This window comes from Leucopleurus acutus (genome assembly GCF_964270905.1).
Source record: "Leucopleurus acutus genome assembly, chromosome: 13".
NCBI classification, from domain to species: domain Eukaryota; kingdom Metazoa; phylum Chordata; class Mammalia; order Artiodactyla; family Delphinidae; genus Leucopleurus; species Leucopleurus acutus.
In genome coordinates this window covers 84,592,474-84,606,009 of record NC_139155.1, presented here as the reverse complement: position 1 = coordinate 84,606,009, position 13,536 = coordinate 84,592,474, and the positions used below count along the sequence as shown (strand labels likewise).

The window sequence follows — 13,536 nt, the reverse complement described above, 5'->3', positions numbered from 1 at the left end:
ATTTCCATCCTCCTTAGAAACCAGGCGATGCGGAAAAAGTTAATCTTGTACTTCAAGAGGAGGAATCACGCCCGGAAACAATGGGTAAGTCATCACCTCGTCCCCCACCCCTGGGATCTCTTCTGCTGCCCCCTCCCCTCCACGGACCAGGCTTCCTTGAGAGCCGAGACCGTCCAGGCCACTCAGGCCACACCCACCGGGATCCCTGGGTTCTGCAGCTCATTCCTGCGTGTCCAGGGTGTGAAGAAAAGCCAAGGGCAGTGAGAGAAATGGGAAAAGACAGCAGCTGCTTCCGTGAAGCTGGGGGCTCAGGGCTCGGCTGCCTCAAGGAAGCTGGGGTGTGAGTGGGTGGGGAGGCTGGGAACTGTGCCCCTCCTTTTCCAGCCTGGAAGGGGAGAAAGCAAAATGTTGGCCGGGAAAATTGGTTCCTTGTCATAGGCCCTACTGTGGCTATTTTAGGCAGAAAGAGAGAAGTTTGTTGGCAGAGGTGGAAGACTGGGGTGGGCTGTGTGCTGGGTGGCGGTGACTGCAGGGCGCTCCCTGGGAAATGAGCTTTGCCCAGCCCGCTGTGCCCATTCCGGGCTCGGGAAAATCCGGGCCCAGAGGAGCAGTGAGGCCCCCCCCTTGCTTAGAAAGTGGTATGGCCTCCTGCATCCCACCGCACACTCTGCCGTCTCAGCTGGGAGGCGTGCCCAGGGCAGGGGGAGCACACGTGAAAGAACACCTTTTGTTGTGGTTTAGGGTGGGCGTTTACGTCACCGATTCACAGGGTGAGGTTAGGGCTGAGTGATGGAGGGGGAGTTACCCATTAGTATTCTTTAGCTGTGAGAGGAAGAAGCAATGGCTCAGATGGGCTTAAACAGTAAAGGAGTTTGTGTCGCTGATGAAGTCCACTGAGTGGAGTTCAGGAGTGGTTTGATCAGGTTGCACCTTCATTTCTATGCCGTTTTTCTTCAAGTCTGCACATTAGGACATTGACAAGCTGGTTTTCCTTTGGGACCTGAATTTCTACAGCAGGTCTGAGTCCTTCTAGAGCCAGAGACAGAGCTGCTCTTTCTCAGACCATCTCACAAAAGCTCTGATTTCACCACTTGAGGGCCTCGGTCCCTCTGAACCAGTTTCTGAACCCACCCTGCTCTGGCCTTAGACCTCGGCTGGGCCCTTGGAGAAGGGATACATTTCTGGCCCACATGCTGGGCGACTGGGAAGCTGGTTGGGCGGCACCCTAGACCCCAGGGCCCCACGGGGTGAGAAGTGGTGGGCTTCCCTTTTCTTTCCAACCTCCTCAGACTCCCACATTGACTGGATGGTGACCAGAGGCGCCTGGCTGGATAGATGGGGTTCATGAAACGGGGCATCCCATCTCATTCATTGAGTTAAGAAATATTTACTGAACACCTGCTGTGCGCCTGAGTGGAGGAGACGCAGTGATAGGTGCCATGCAGAGGGATGGGGTTGGGGACAGCCTGGATATCCGACCACGGTACTGAGAGAGGAATGACCAGAAAGGACCACCCGTGTGAATATCTGGGGGTGTGAGGGTCAAGGAGAGGGCGCAGCAAGTGCAGAGGCCTTGAGGCAGGAACCGGCCTGGGGGGTAGCACAGGACAGCATGCAGCAGGCAAGCCTGAAGTACAGGGCACGCGTCGGGGGCTGTGGTCGAAAATCATGGGCGCCAGGTCACCTGGAAATGGAATGTCTAGATTTTACTCTAAATACAGTCGGACACTTATTCTTGATGTATTCTTAATAAAGAATACAAAATCTTTAAGAATTTTTAGTTATTCGGAAAATTTGACAGTGATACAGGAAGTCTGACAGAAGAGTTAACAGTGAACACCTATAAGCCCGTTATCTGGAATCCATCATGGTTAATATTTCTTTATATTCGCTGTGTGTGTGTGTGTGTGTGTGTGTGTGTAAGAATCCATCATGGTTAACATTTCTTTATATTCGCTTTGTGTGTGTGTGTGTGCGCGTGTGCGTGTGTGTGCGTGTGTAAGTATGAATGTTTTTGTGTTGAGCTGTTAGGACGTAGGTGCAGACACCCAGACCCTCACCTGGAACACTTCCTGGAGGAAGGAAATTCTCTCTTTATCACACCTAACGATTCACAGCGTTTCCTGATTCACAGCTTTTCCCCTGTAGTCCTGCCCAGGGGTGGGGTTCCTTTGGGGCTGGAAGAAGGAGATCTGATTTACATTTTAAAAGGATCCCAGTGGCTGCTGGGGGGTGGAGCTGGGTGGGTGTAAGTTGTTCGGCAATCTCCCAGGGCTCCTCGTGGAGGGGTCCCTCGAGGGGATGGAGGGGAAATGGGCTTATTTAAAGATAGAGGAACTGGAGAGACTTCTAAGAAATTCTGGGTTCGCTTTGTGGCCAAGCTGAGCCCATCTTAAGAGAGGCCCTTGTGAAAACAAGTTCCTAAACCACAGAAGCTGCAAGGGGAGGGCGTCTGGAATGATCTCATTCTTCTTCTTATATAAATGAACCCAAAGCCCCATGCGTCGTCATCAGCAAGGATGGGAGGACGCTTGGCCAAGACGGGCCCCCTCAGATCTGCATGCTCCCCACCCGCCCCCCCTGTCAGTCAGGTCCCCTTCTGTGGGGCCCTCACTCCTTAGAGGTTCCTGGGACCCACGCTGCCCTACACTCCTGCTCTGCCCAGAGAGCTGAGGCTCTTGCCCCAGAGGGGTGCCCAACCCCAGCAGGAGCCTCCACTAGGCCTGCCCTGCTCTCCCCTGGGAAGCTGAGCTCGCCCGCCCCGCGCCCCCTGAAGCCGCTGAGATGCGCAGATTCAAACCCTACCCACCATACCCTCTGTGAGTCATCTTGGGACAGCCGTCTTGCCCTAAGCCTCACTTTTCCTCATCTGTGAAATGGGGTCATGGTGGGGCTGCAGGAAGGGTTAGCGCAGTGCCTGGCGGGGGGAGTGTGTGTGACTGATGGCCTGGCAGGATGGGTTAGTCAGGAGCTGAGCTCGGCCTGGACGGTGGGTGTATTCATTTCCTGGGGCTGCTGTAACAAATGACCACAAACTAGGGCCTTAAAACAACAGAAATGTATCCTCTCACTTCTGGCTCTAGAGGCCAGAAGTTCAAGATCAAGATGGGAGCAGGGCTGTGCTCCCTCCAGAGGTGCTAGGGGAAGCTCCTCCCTGCCTCTTGCAGCTCCTGGTGGCTCCAGACAGTTCCTAGCTGTGGCCACATGACTCCCATCTCTGCCTACATCCTCAGCTGGCCTTTCCCCTCTCTTCTCTCACACGGACGCCTGTCACTGGATCTAGAGGTCACCCTAATCCAGGATGACCTCATCTCAAGATCCTTAATGGCATCTGAAAACACGTTTTTTCAAATAAGGCCACATTTGAAGATTCAAACCCCCTAACCTGGGGGTTAGGATGCGGCACATCTTTTGGGGGCGGTGTCACCATTGAACCCACTACAGTGGGCACTGGCATATTTTCAGCATAGTCTGCCTTTTCTCTTTCTCCTGGCTTGTCCCCACTTTCCTTTTTTATCTATTTCTTTTTTAGAGACGGCTAAAGTTTTGCTCACTCCTCTCATATCCCTCACAGCTCTTATTTTTCACTTCTGGGCTTTTTCCTGACCTGCCCCGGCATCCGTGACTTGCTTCTGCAGCCTGAGTTACAGGCAGCAGGACAGGGGCTGGGAGAGCTCGACCTCGTCACCATCACACATCGCTGAACACGCAGGACAGCCAGCAGGGGAGCATTCTCCAAGTCTGTGGTGCCTGGGCCGCTGAGCCCAGCAGAAGACCTTTGCATGAGGCTGCAGGCTCCCTGGGGGTCTGGAGGACGCCAGGTCACCAGGTGACCACAGAGGCCAGTTCCCCTGGCCAGTCAGCTCCAACCACCTCCCTAACACTTCCCTCCTTGTGCTCTGTCCGTCGGCCTGAGGCTGTCTTCCTCAGTTTTGGGGGTACCTCCTGGTCACCCCATCTCTCATTGTTTCCCTGAGGGTAGAGCTCCATCCTGACACACCTGGCGGGGTAGGAGGGGTTCAAATCCTGGCCCTGCTCGGTGACCGGGGCAAATCATTTAATTCCTGGTCTCAGGTTCCTGTTCTGTTTGGTGGGGATTATAGTAACACGCACCTCATCAGGCCACTGAGTGAAAGGCTGCAAGCAGTGTGCTCACAGCAACGCCCGGACTGCAGTGGGTGCTCAGAACCGTCAGCTGCAAGCTGACCCTAAAATTCATGGGGACCCCAAATAGACAAAACAATCTTGAAAAAGAACAACCAGGTTGGAAGAGTCACTTGCTGATTTCAAAACATCTCACAAAGCTACAATAATCAAAACAGCATGGTTCTAGCCTAAGGACAGACATGGAGACCAATGGAACAGAATAGAGAGGCCAGAAACAGGCCCTCACATCGGTGGATGCTGGATTTTTGACAGGTGGCCATGTCCAGTCAATGAGACAGGACCGTCTCTTTCAACAAATGGTGCTGGGACAATAGGACTGCCACACTCGCAGGAATGGAGTTGGATCCCACCTCACAGAATTAACACAAACAGTAACTCAAAATGAATCAAAGACCTAAATGCAAGAGCTCAAGCTGTACAACTCCTAAAGGAAAACCCATAGGGGTGAATCTTCACGACCTTGGATTGGGCAGCGGATCTTGGGTTTGACACCAAAAGCATGAGCAGCAAAAGGAAAGTAGACGTACTGGACTTTATCAGAACAACCATCAGGATCCTGACCTCCCGTCCCTAATTGTGTGATCCCGGGCTGACGGCCCTGAGCTCTGAGCCCCTGCCTCTACGGAGGGGATGGCGGTCATGGCCTTTTGTTGTTTGGGAGGGTCAGTCGCGGGAAGGACTCAGCTCTGTGCCTGGCATGTGACACAGTGGCACTTAGCTAGTGTCAGCGGCGATGCTGATGGTGATGATGACGATGGTGATGCTGATGGTGATGATGGTGCTACGAAGAAGAATTCCCGCTGCGGGGGACCTGTTTTCGTAACACACACAGACTGTGCTCGCAGGGGCCATCCTCCTTCTCCTCTGCAGATTCTTGCTCCGGGCACCCGGCAGGCTAGCTTAGCAGCGCTTCAGCCTCTGAGGTGTGAGTGTGACTGTGAGAATGTGTGTATGTGAGTTTATGAGCGAGGGTGTGGGTGTGAGTGTGTATTGTAAGTGTGAGAATGTAAGTGTATGTATCTGTCCACGTGAGTGCATGTATGTGTAAGGGAGTGTGCATGTGTTATGTGTGAGTGTGCATGTGTTATGTGTGAGTGTGTGCATGTGTGTGTGTGAGTGTGTGACCTGCTTTCTTCCCTGGCCAGCAGGGCCACTGTGTGGACACCCCCTGGCAGGGTCATTGCTGCCCCAGGGAAGGGCCGCAGCCACTGCTGTGTTCTGTCCCGAGGCGCCCCGTGCCCTCGGCCCTCAGTGGACGGACAGCACCTCCAGTGCACAGGCCACAGCAGGTGGCACTGTGGTTAGACGTGGAGGGGGACTTCCTCACCCTGGACAGTCCTCTGGAGCTGCTCACATCTTTGCGTGTGGTGCTTGGGGCTGGGCAGTGTGGCTGCGGGCGCCCGCACGGCTGTTCCTGTCCCTTGCTCCACGAGGGCCCCAGGCAGGGCTGGGGCGTCTTGCTGGCCGCCCTGCTCGCCCCTCCACTGGGCAGCTGGTTGGTGGCCCTGCGGGTTTCTTGCCTATCTTCACGGGTAACTGCATTCTTTTCCTCTGCTGGTTTTTGGTGAACATGTTCTTGCCTTTTCCCCATCTGACATATTTTCTCACTCTCACCCATCAGATCGAGCCCTCTCTGGCAGGGCTGAGAGCGTGGGGAGGGTCCCCTGCTCTGATGGTGGGCTGGGCTGGGTTTCCTTCACGCCCGTTCTCACCCTCAGGGGTGCTGTTCTCGGCACCTTGCCACGAACATGTGTGGCTATTGTCTCTACTGGAACTTGACCTCCCAAGGGTTCTTGGGGCAGCCCACATACCTGGGCAACCCCCGGGAGCTGGAGGTCAAGTTCTGCTCCTCAAAGCTGGCCTGACGGCCACTTGGGGACCATCACGCCGCTGGGTTTGTTGAGGACCAAGGTCACAAGCTGCCTTGGTCAGAAGCTGAAATTCAGGATGGGGAGGGGTGTCTGGGCACGAGGACCAGAGACGGGTTTTCTGATTATGCTGAAGTGTCGAGGAGGCATTCAAGCGGGACTCCCAGACCATGCCATCTGTCCACGGCAGCTGTTAGAGACGGGGGGATCGGGTCTCACGGACAGCCAGATGCTCCCTGCCTGCTTGAGGTCCGGGTCACCTTGGAGACTCGGAAGCCAGGCAGCTACACTCTGGGCCGGGCCGGGGTCTTTTCTCTAAGGAAGGACCTACAGCAGGAAGCACTGTGGTTAGACTTGGAGAGGGACTTCCTTGTCTTGGATGGCGGCAGCTTGAGTCTTCACACCCAGTCCTTGGGTGTGGGGAGCATGGCTGGCCTGAGGCCGGGGGATGAGGAGCTATTCAGAAAGAGAATGCTTTCCATGCGGCTGTCCCGGGCCTGATGGACACCCCAGGGCTGCCCCGTCCGACGCAACTGACAATGAGTGAAATGGTCTGTGTGCACTGCCCACTATGGGTGGTAGCCCTGGCTTCACATGGCTACTAGCGTTAGAAAAGTGGCATAGGGACCAGAGACCTGAATTTAAATGTTACTTAATTTTACCTGATTTAAACTCCACAGCCACATGTGGCTGGAAGCACGAGGCCTTTCTGGAGGGAGGCCGGCAGGGGGTGGCCCGTTCCCCAGGGAGCGAGGCGGCCGGGTCCTTAGGGCAGCCTGTGGGTTTTCTTCAGGGGCCCGGGTTGGCCTGGGTCTGCTCAGGTCTCTGCATGATCGCGTGTCTGCCCACGTGCCTGGGTCTGCCCACGTGCCCGCGTGTGATCGCGTGTCTGCCCACGTGTGCCTGGGCGCACGGCAGAGCGGGGAGCCGGGGAGGGGCTGGGTGTCGGATGCGGGAGGAACGGCTGCCGCAGGGCTCCCCCGCATCCCCCCAGGAGCAGAAGTTCTGCCAGCGCTATGACCAGCTCATGGAGGCCTGGGAGAAGAAGGTGGAGCGCATTGAGAACAACCCCCGGCGGCGGGCCAAGGAGAGCAAGGTGCGCGAGTACTACGAGAAGCAGTTCCCCGAGATCCGCAAGCAGCGGGAGCTGCAGGAGCGCATGCAGAGGTGAGCGGCGGGGGGCCGGGGCCGGGCCCACCCCACCCCTCCCCCCTGCCCTCCCCTCCCCTCCCCTCCCCCTTCCCTCCCCTCCCCTCCCCCTTCCCTCCCTTCCCCTCCCCCCTCCCCTCCCCCTCCCCTCCCCTCCCCTCCCCCTTCCCCCTCCCTCCCTCCTTTCCTGCTTCCCAGGGCCTGGGTCAGCTCGAGGCACTGTCCACAGAGGCGCCCTGGCCGGCGTGAAACAGAAAGCACAGCAGCGTCTCAAACGGGCAGCCCAGGGGCCGCATCAAGCCCTTGGATGTGTCCCTTGGTGCCTGCCCAGCCTTAATACTTAATGGAAAGAAGCTTAAATCCATTTTGGTGGAGTGAGTTCTCCTTCCGGTGTGCCACAGGCTGGTACCTCCCAGCTTCGTTCATTTATGCGGCCCCTGAAGGCAGCTGACTTTGAGATCCCTGGTGTGGGTCAAAGGAGAAGGATGCTGGTCTCACGTGGTGGCCGTGAGGATGGGGTGGGATCCTGCGTAGGAGTGCCCAGCGCAGAGTAGGTGCTCGGTGACATGCGGCTGTGACACCTGTTGTCGCACAGATAAGGTGGTGGGCCACGAGCAGGGATGCTGGATTTCACTCTTTACTGGACACTCACGGTGCGTATCTCACCGAATGCCTCCTCCAGTCCTGGGAGCCACGTGCCACCTTATCCCCGTGGTACAGGGGAGACATTGAGGGACAGGTCTGAAGAGGCAGAGCTGGGCTTTGTCTGTGGGTCTGTGTGGCTGGCCTTTTGGTGGGCATCTTAGGAGAGAAAAAGGGTTCTGGCATTTCTGGGTGAGTCTGGGGGCTCCATGCCCTCCCCTGGACCCCTGGGCTCGGGGCTGTCTCTGTGGGTGTGAGGCCTGGCCCCTCCTCACTGCCCACACGCCGCCTCTGGGGAACCTGTGGGCTCGGGCCTGTGCCGCTGTGCCGGCCGCGTGTCCCTGGCTGCCGAGGGGTCGATCCTGAGCGTGTCCCTTTGGTCTCCAGCAGGGTGGGCCAGCGGGGCAGCGGGCTCTCCATGTCAGCCGCCCGCAGCGAGCACGAGGTGTCCGAGATCATCGATGGCCTCTCGGAGCAGGAGGTAAGTCCACGGCCTTGACCCTGACCTCGGCTCCACCCGCTGTGTCCCCTGCGCGTGGAGAAGCTCCCAGCGGGAAGCAGAATTCACCTGCATGCTTGAAATCAAGGGGCTTGTTACTGAAGTGTGGGCAGAGGCAAGGTGGGACAGTGGGGCACCAGGGGAGTAGACATTGCCCATCCCCAGCCTGAAGGACAAGCGGGGAGAGGGGCCTTCCTGGGGCTGTGGAGGAGAGGAGGCCCCCTGGTAGGACATGGCCAGGAAGGGCCCCATCCATGATGCCACGGCGGGGAGGGAACAGGGGATAAGTACCCCCGCCTCTCACTCCCCAGCCCCGCCCCCGTCTACTTTCAGTGCTTCCCATTGGTTGGGCCTGACCAGAAGCCAGAGGGCACGAGGGCCTGAGAGCTGTGGTTTCTAGGTCAGCCGCCCCGCGCCCAGAACTGGGGGCAGAGGGGGATTCCCATCTCACCAGCTGTTCACCAAGCCGGGGACCTTCTGTCAGGAGTTCCCAGATGACCTTGTATCAGCCAGGTGACCCTGGCTGTGGTCACCAGAGCCCAGAGGTGACCAGGAAGCAGAAAGAGGAGGCGTTTGCTCCTGGGGCAGGGCTGGTGCTGGCCTGTCCCCTCCCAAGTCTTGTCGGTCAAGCATCTAATGTGCCGGTCCCCCCGCCCCACCCCCCCATGTTCCCAACATCACAGTAGACAAGAAGCAGCTTCTCGAGAGGAGGGGGCACATTCTTCCTCCCCGGGGCCTGGTGTCCAGGCAGAACTTTTGTCCAGATGGGAGGCACTGCGGCCCCAGCTCAGCGCAGTCATCTCTAGCTGCACGTGGCTATTTAAATGGAAATTAACACAAATGAAATAAAATTAAAAATTCAGTTCCTCTGTGGCACCAGTCTCATTTCAGTTGCTCAGAAGCCACGTGTGGTTAGTGGCCCCACGTTGGGCAGAGCAGGCAGTAGACACCTGCATCGTTGCAGAGCATTCTATCGGGTGGCACTGCTTAGGCCACTGATTCTCGCTTCGGACAGACTTAAGAGTCCTGGGGAGGGGGAGTCCGGCTTGAGTTGCAGTTTCCCAGGGCCCTGCCCCAGGAGTTCTGATTTAGCCAATCTGGGGCGGAGCTCAGGAATCTGCATTTTCACCAGGCTGTTCACGTGAGTCTGATGCAGGTAGTTCAGACTCTCTGGCCGGTAAAAAAGAGCGTTCGTTTTAAAACTTCACGTGCTGTGTCCCCGTTTTGAACACCCTTCAGTCTGCAGAAAGCAGAGCTTGGAAAACCTTTGTCCTCACACCTGTGGGTTCGCTCGAGCTCCTGTCCCGCCGATGCTGTGGCCACGTACACGTCCCACAGGGGCACGTGGGAACAAGAGGAGGGCGGCCCTTTCCCGTGTGTTCCCTGCCTGATGCCGGCAGGGCACCTGGCATCCCAGCTGGTTCAGTGTCCCCCTCCCACCCACCCCGGCCCCCATCCCGGAGGCCCACTTCCCCAGGTCCTGGCCGCACAAGAATGCAGCCACCAGCGTCCCCAGGGATGCTGAGGGACCAGCTTTCGCGGGTGATGGTTGGAAAGGGAATTCAGGGCAGAAACTTCACCCCACGCAGCCCAGGCTGACCTGAGGTTCCCTGGGAGGGTGGGAAGGAGGGAACTGGGCGGGAACGATGCTCTCCATCTGGGGGGAGCTTGCGGTAGTCGGTTGGGGAGAGGCAGCAGAGCAGGGGTGAGGTTCCTGCCAGGAGAAACCCTGCCTGGGCTCTGCCAGTGCTGTGTATCTCGGGCAGCCGAGGAGATGGGGGAGGTGAAGGTGCTGGACGGCTGCTCCAGTGCCAGGGAGGGTCAGGCCTCTGTGGGGGGCCCGTCTCAGCGGAGGGTCAGGGCCCTGCCCCCGCTGCGCTTCCCTGCCCCTGTTGGGAATCCCCAGCACTGAATGGAGAGCCTGGATGTGGGAGGTTGGGCAGCGGAGCCTTTGAACCGGCTGACCTTGGCCGGGCTGGACCCTCGCCTGCCTCCGGAGATGGGTAATTAATCGCCAGTAATGGGCTGGCTGCAGAGATTTGGGGAAATGAGTCCAGCTGAGTGGCGGCTCAGAGCCTCTTAATAGCCATCCTGATGCATTAGGAGCGAGCCCGCCCGACTCCTGCTGAGCCCGGGGCTGGGCAGGCTTGGTCCCCAGTGGGCACGCTTGAAGGAGCTGCATCCAGGACTGGGGGTGGGTGGCGGGCGAGGAAATGGTTCTGCAGCCTCACCGGGCCCCCCCAGAGCAAGGCAGCCCCCCACCCCCACCCCGCGTGCCCTCTGCAGCTGGAGGGCCAGGCCCCGTCTCCTGAGCTGGTGCGGCCCAGCTGGGCTGCACATCTTTCTTGCGGTATTTTATAGCACTTGCGTTTCCAAACGGAAGAGTCATTGCTCCCCTCTTTCTGCAGATAAGGTGGCTGCTGCTCTCTGCATTTAATTTAACAGCCCTGCCCACCATAAACCTCTCTGGGGCCGCCTTTAAATTCTCCCTTCCCCTGCACGGGCTATTATTATTTTTTAACTCATCATCCGCTTTCTCTCTGGTTTTGCGTTTCTCCTGTCTTGCCCGGAATACCCCTACCCTCTGCTCTTCACCTGGGTCCCCGGTGCTGGCGCAAGCACCCCTCCCCCTCCCCACCCTGTCCCCGCTGTCCTGTGCTTTCCAACCCGAGCCCTCTGCCATCTCCATTTCCCTCCAGAACCTGGAGAAGCAGATGCGCCAGCTGGCCGTGATCCCACCGATGCTGTACGACGCCGACCAGCAGCGAATCAAGTTCATCAACATGAACGGGCTCATGGACGACCCCATGAAGGTGTACAAAGACCGCCAGGTCATGAACTTGTGGAGCGAGCAGGAGAAGGAGACCTTCCGGGAGAAGTGAGTCCCCGTCCCTGGGGGGCGGGCCTGGCCGGGCCACCCTCCCCTGTCCCGGGAAACCCGTCCTGTTGAGGCTTGTGTTGGCTTCCTAGGGCTGCCACGACACGTGACCACCAGCTGTGTGACTTTAAACAACAAGAATCTATCCTCACACAGTTCTGGGGGCTGGAAGTCCAAGATCAAGGTGTGGTCTGGGGTGGTTCCTTCTGAAGGCTCCAGGGGAGAGTCCGTCCCAGGTCTCGCACCTGGCTGGCACCTGCTGGTGGCCGGCGATCGTTGTCATCCCTCGGCCTGGAGATGGTTCTCACCGTCTCATTGTGTCTTCGCGTGGTCTTGTTTCCTGTGTGTCTCTGTGTGTCTTCTCCTTTTCCTATAAATTCACCAGTCACATTGGATTCAGGGCCCACCCTACTCCAGCATGACCTCATCTTAACTAATTATATCCGCAAAGGACTCATTTCCAAATAAGGTCACCTTCTGAGGTGCTGGGAGGACATGATATTGGGGGGGACACTATTCAAACCAGTACAAAGTGTCAAGGCAGTTTTATGTGAAATGGGGCAGTGTGTGTCAGAAGAACAAGGCAGGAGGACCTTCGAGGCTGGGCTGAAGCCTTGGGCAGGGTTATGTGGCTGGCCGGTGACTTTTCGGTTTTCATTTTACTTGGAAAGCGGCTATTTGCGGAGCGCATCCTTCATCACAGACACTGGATAGATGTTTTCTGGGATTTGTGCATTTGTCCCTCTTATCCCTCATAACAGCGTTACCAGGCCATCCCCATTACGCACATGGGAAACAGAGGCTCAGAGAGGTTAAGACACTTAACAAAGGTCACACAGCTTGCAAATGGTGGAGGCAGGATTCAGACTCCCCCAGCTTCGGGGCAAGGGCTCAGCTGCAGTGGAGAGGCTTGTCGGGGAGAGGGGGCTATGGGGCCAGGGAGCAGGGTGGGGGGTCTTTGGAAAGCAGAGGCAGGAACTGGATGCTAAGAGGTGAAGCTTGGGGCTTCTTCTAAAATGAAAGAGTAGAATGACTGTTTTGGGGAGACGAGTGAGGAACCAGATGGAGAAAGTGCTCCTTTCCCCCACCAGACTCAAAATGTGTGTCCCAGGGAACCACATCCTGGGCACAGAGCGCCTCCTCAGGACCCAGGACCCCCATAAGGCAAGAGGGTGGGAAACTGAGGCAGAGGCCTCAGCGCTCAGCCAGGAGGGCGTGGGGGACTCAGCTGCGAGGCGTCCACGTTCACCTCCGCCTCCCGAGAAGGCCTCAGATTTTCTTCAAAAGAGGTGTCCCACATTCTCCAGCCACCCACCACGGGGCCAGGCCGCAGGGGCTGGGGCTGTCTCTGCCCTTTGCAGAGCTGGGTGGCCCCAAAGTGCCAGACTGGGCTTCAGGGACGGGGATGGCTCTGGGTCGTGGGCAAGGCTGGGGTGCCTCAGCCAGGGCAGACACCAGGACTTGGAAATGCAGGAGGAGCGACTGAAGAGGGTCTTGTGTGGAAAGTTTTTGTTTGTTTGTTTAAATGGCTTTTGATTATGGAAATTCTAAAACATACATAAAAACAGAGGGACGGTGTAATGCACCTTCGAGCGCCTAACACAGATGCAGCGACCTTCCACAGGAAATAGCGCTTTGGGGAGCAATTCCTGCCGTGTGTTTGGGGTTTACTGCTCAGAGACAGGAAACGCAGGTAGTTAGCGGCTCATTTCTAGGTCCTCACGGTCACAGACGTCAAATCAAGTCATCCCGTATCTGGTGGTGTGCAATTTAAAAACCAGTGAAGTGACTGTAGGATGGTCATGGATGCTAAGAATTACTGTTGCTTTAGGTATTTAAATTCCCCCTGGTATGTTTGATATTTTATTTATTTATGCTTTCTTTTAAAAAAAAAAAAGAGGTTTCTGGGAATGCTTTCTGTGTTTTGGCCTTTCTGGATTTTTCATGTTGCTGTTCCGACCTAAGGATTTCACACTGTTAGTCCAGTAGCTGCAGAATGGGGGCCCCAGGCTGGGCTGATGTCTGCTGAGACCCAGTTTGGCACCTTGAGTCTTTCACGGTCCTGGGTGACCTCTCGTTTTCAGCGGAACTGATAGCACTCAGGGGCTCGGAGAATCACGTGCCGGTGGCGTAGAGTTCTATCACTTACTGTTTTCGTGACTTCGAGCAGCCACTTCCCCTCCCTGAGCCTCAGTCTCCACGTCTGTAAAATGGGTGTAGCCTCAGTGCCTCCTCGCTTAGCCGTCTGGAGGTACCCAGTGTCAGAGTAAACTCTCAGGAAACATGGCAGAGGACCCAGGTGTAGGTTGGAGGGAGGTGGAACAGGTGACCTA

The 13,536-nt window shown here is 57.0% G+C and overlaps 1 protein-coding gene across 1 annotated transcript in view; it reads left to right on the top strand.

The window, feature by feature from the left end:
* NCOR2 (nuclear receptor corepressor 2) overlaps positions 1 to 13,536 on the top strand; it is a 222,054-nt gene that overhangs the window by 118,074 nt on the left and 90,444 nt on the right. Inside the window, exons 10-13 of the mRNA XM_082853706.1 lie at positions 18 to 84; positions 7,030 to 7,202; positions 8,214 to 8,307; positions 11,025 to 11,203. Coding sequence (XP_082709832.1) covers positions 18 to 84; positions 7,030 to 7,202; positions 8,214 to 8,307; positions 11,025 to 11,203 — 513 coding nt within the window. The remainder of the gene's footprint in view (positions 1 to 17; positions 85 to 7,029; positions 7,203 to 8,213; positions 8,308 to 11,024; positions 11,204 to 13,536) is intronic.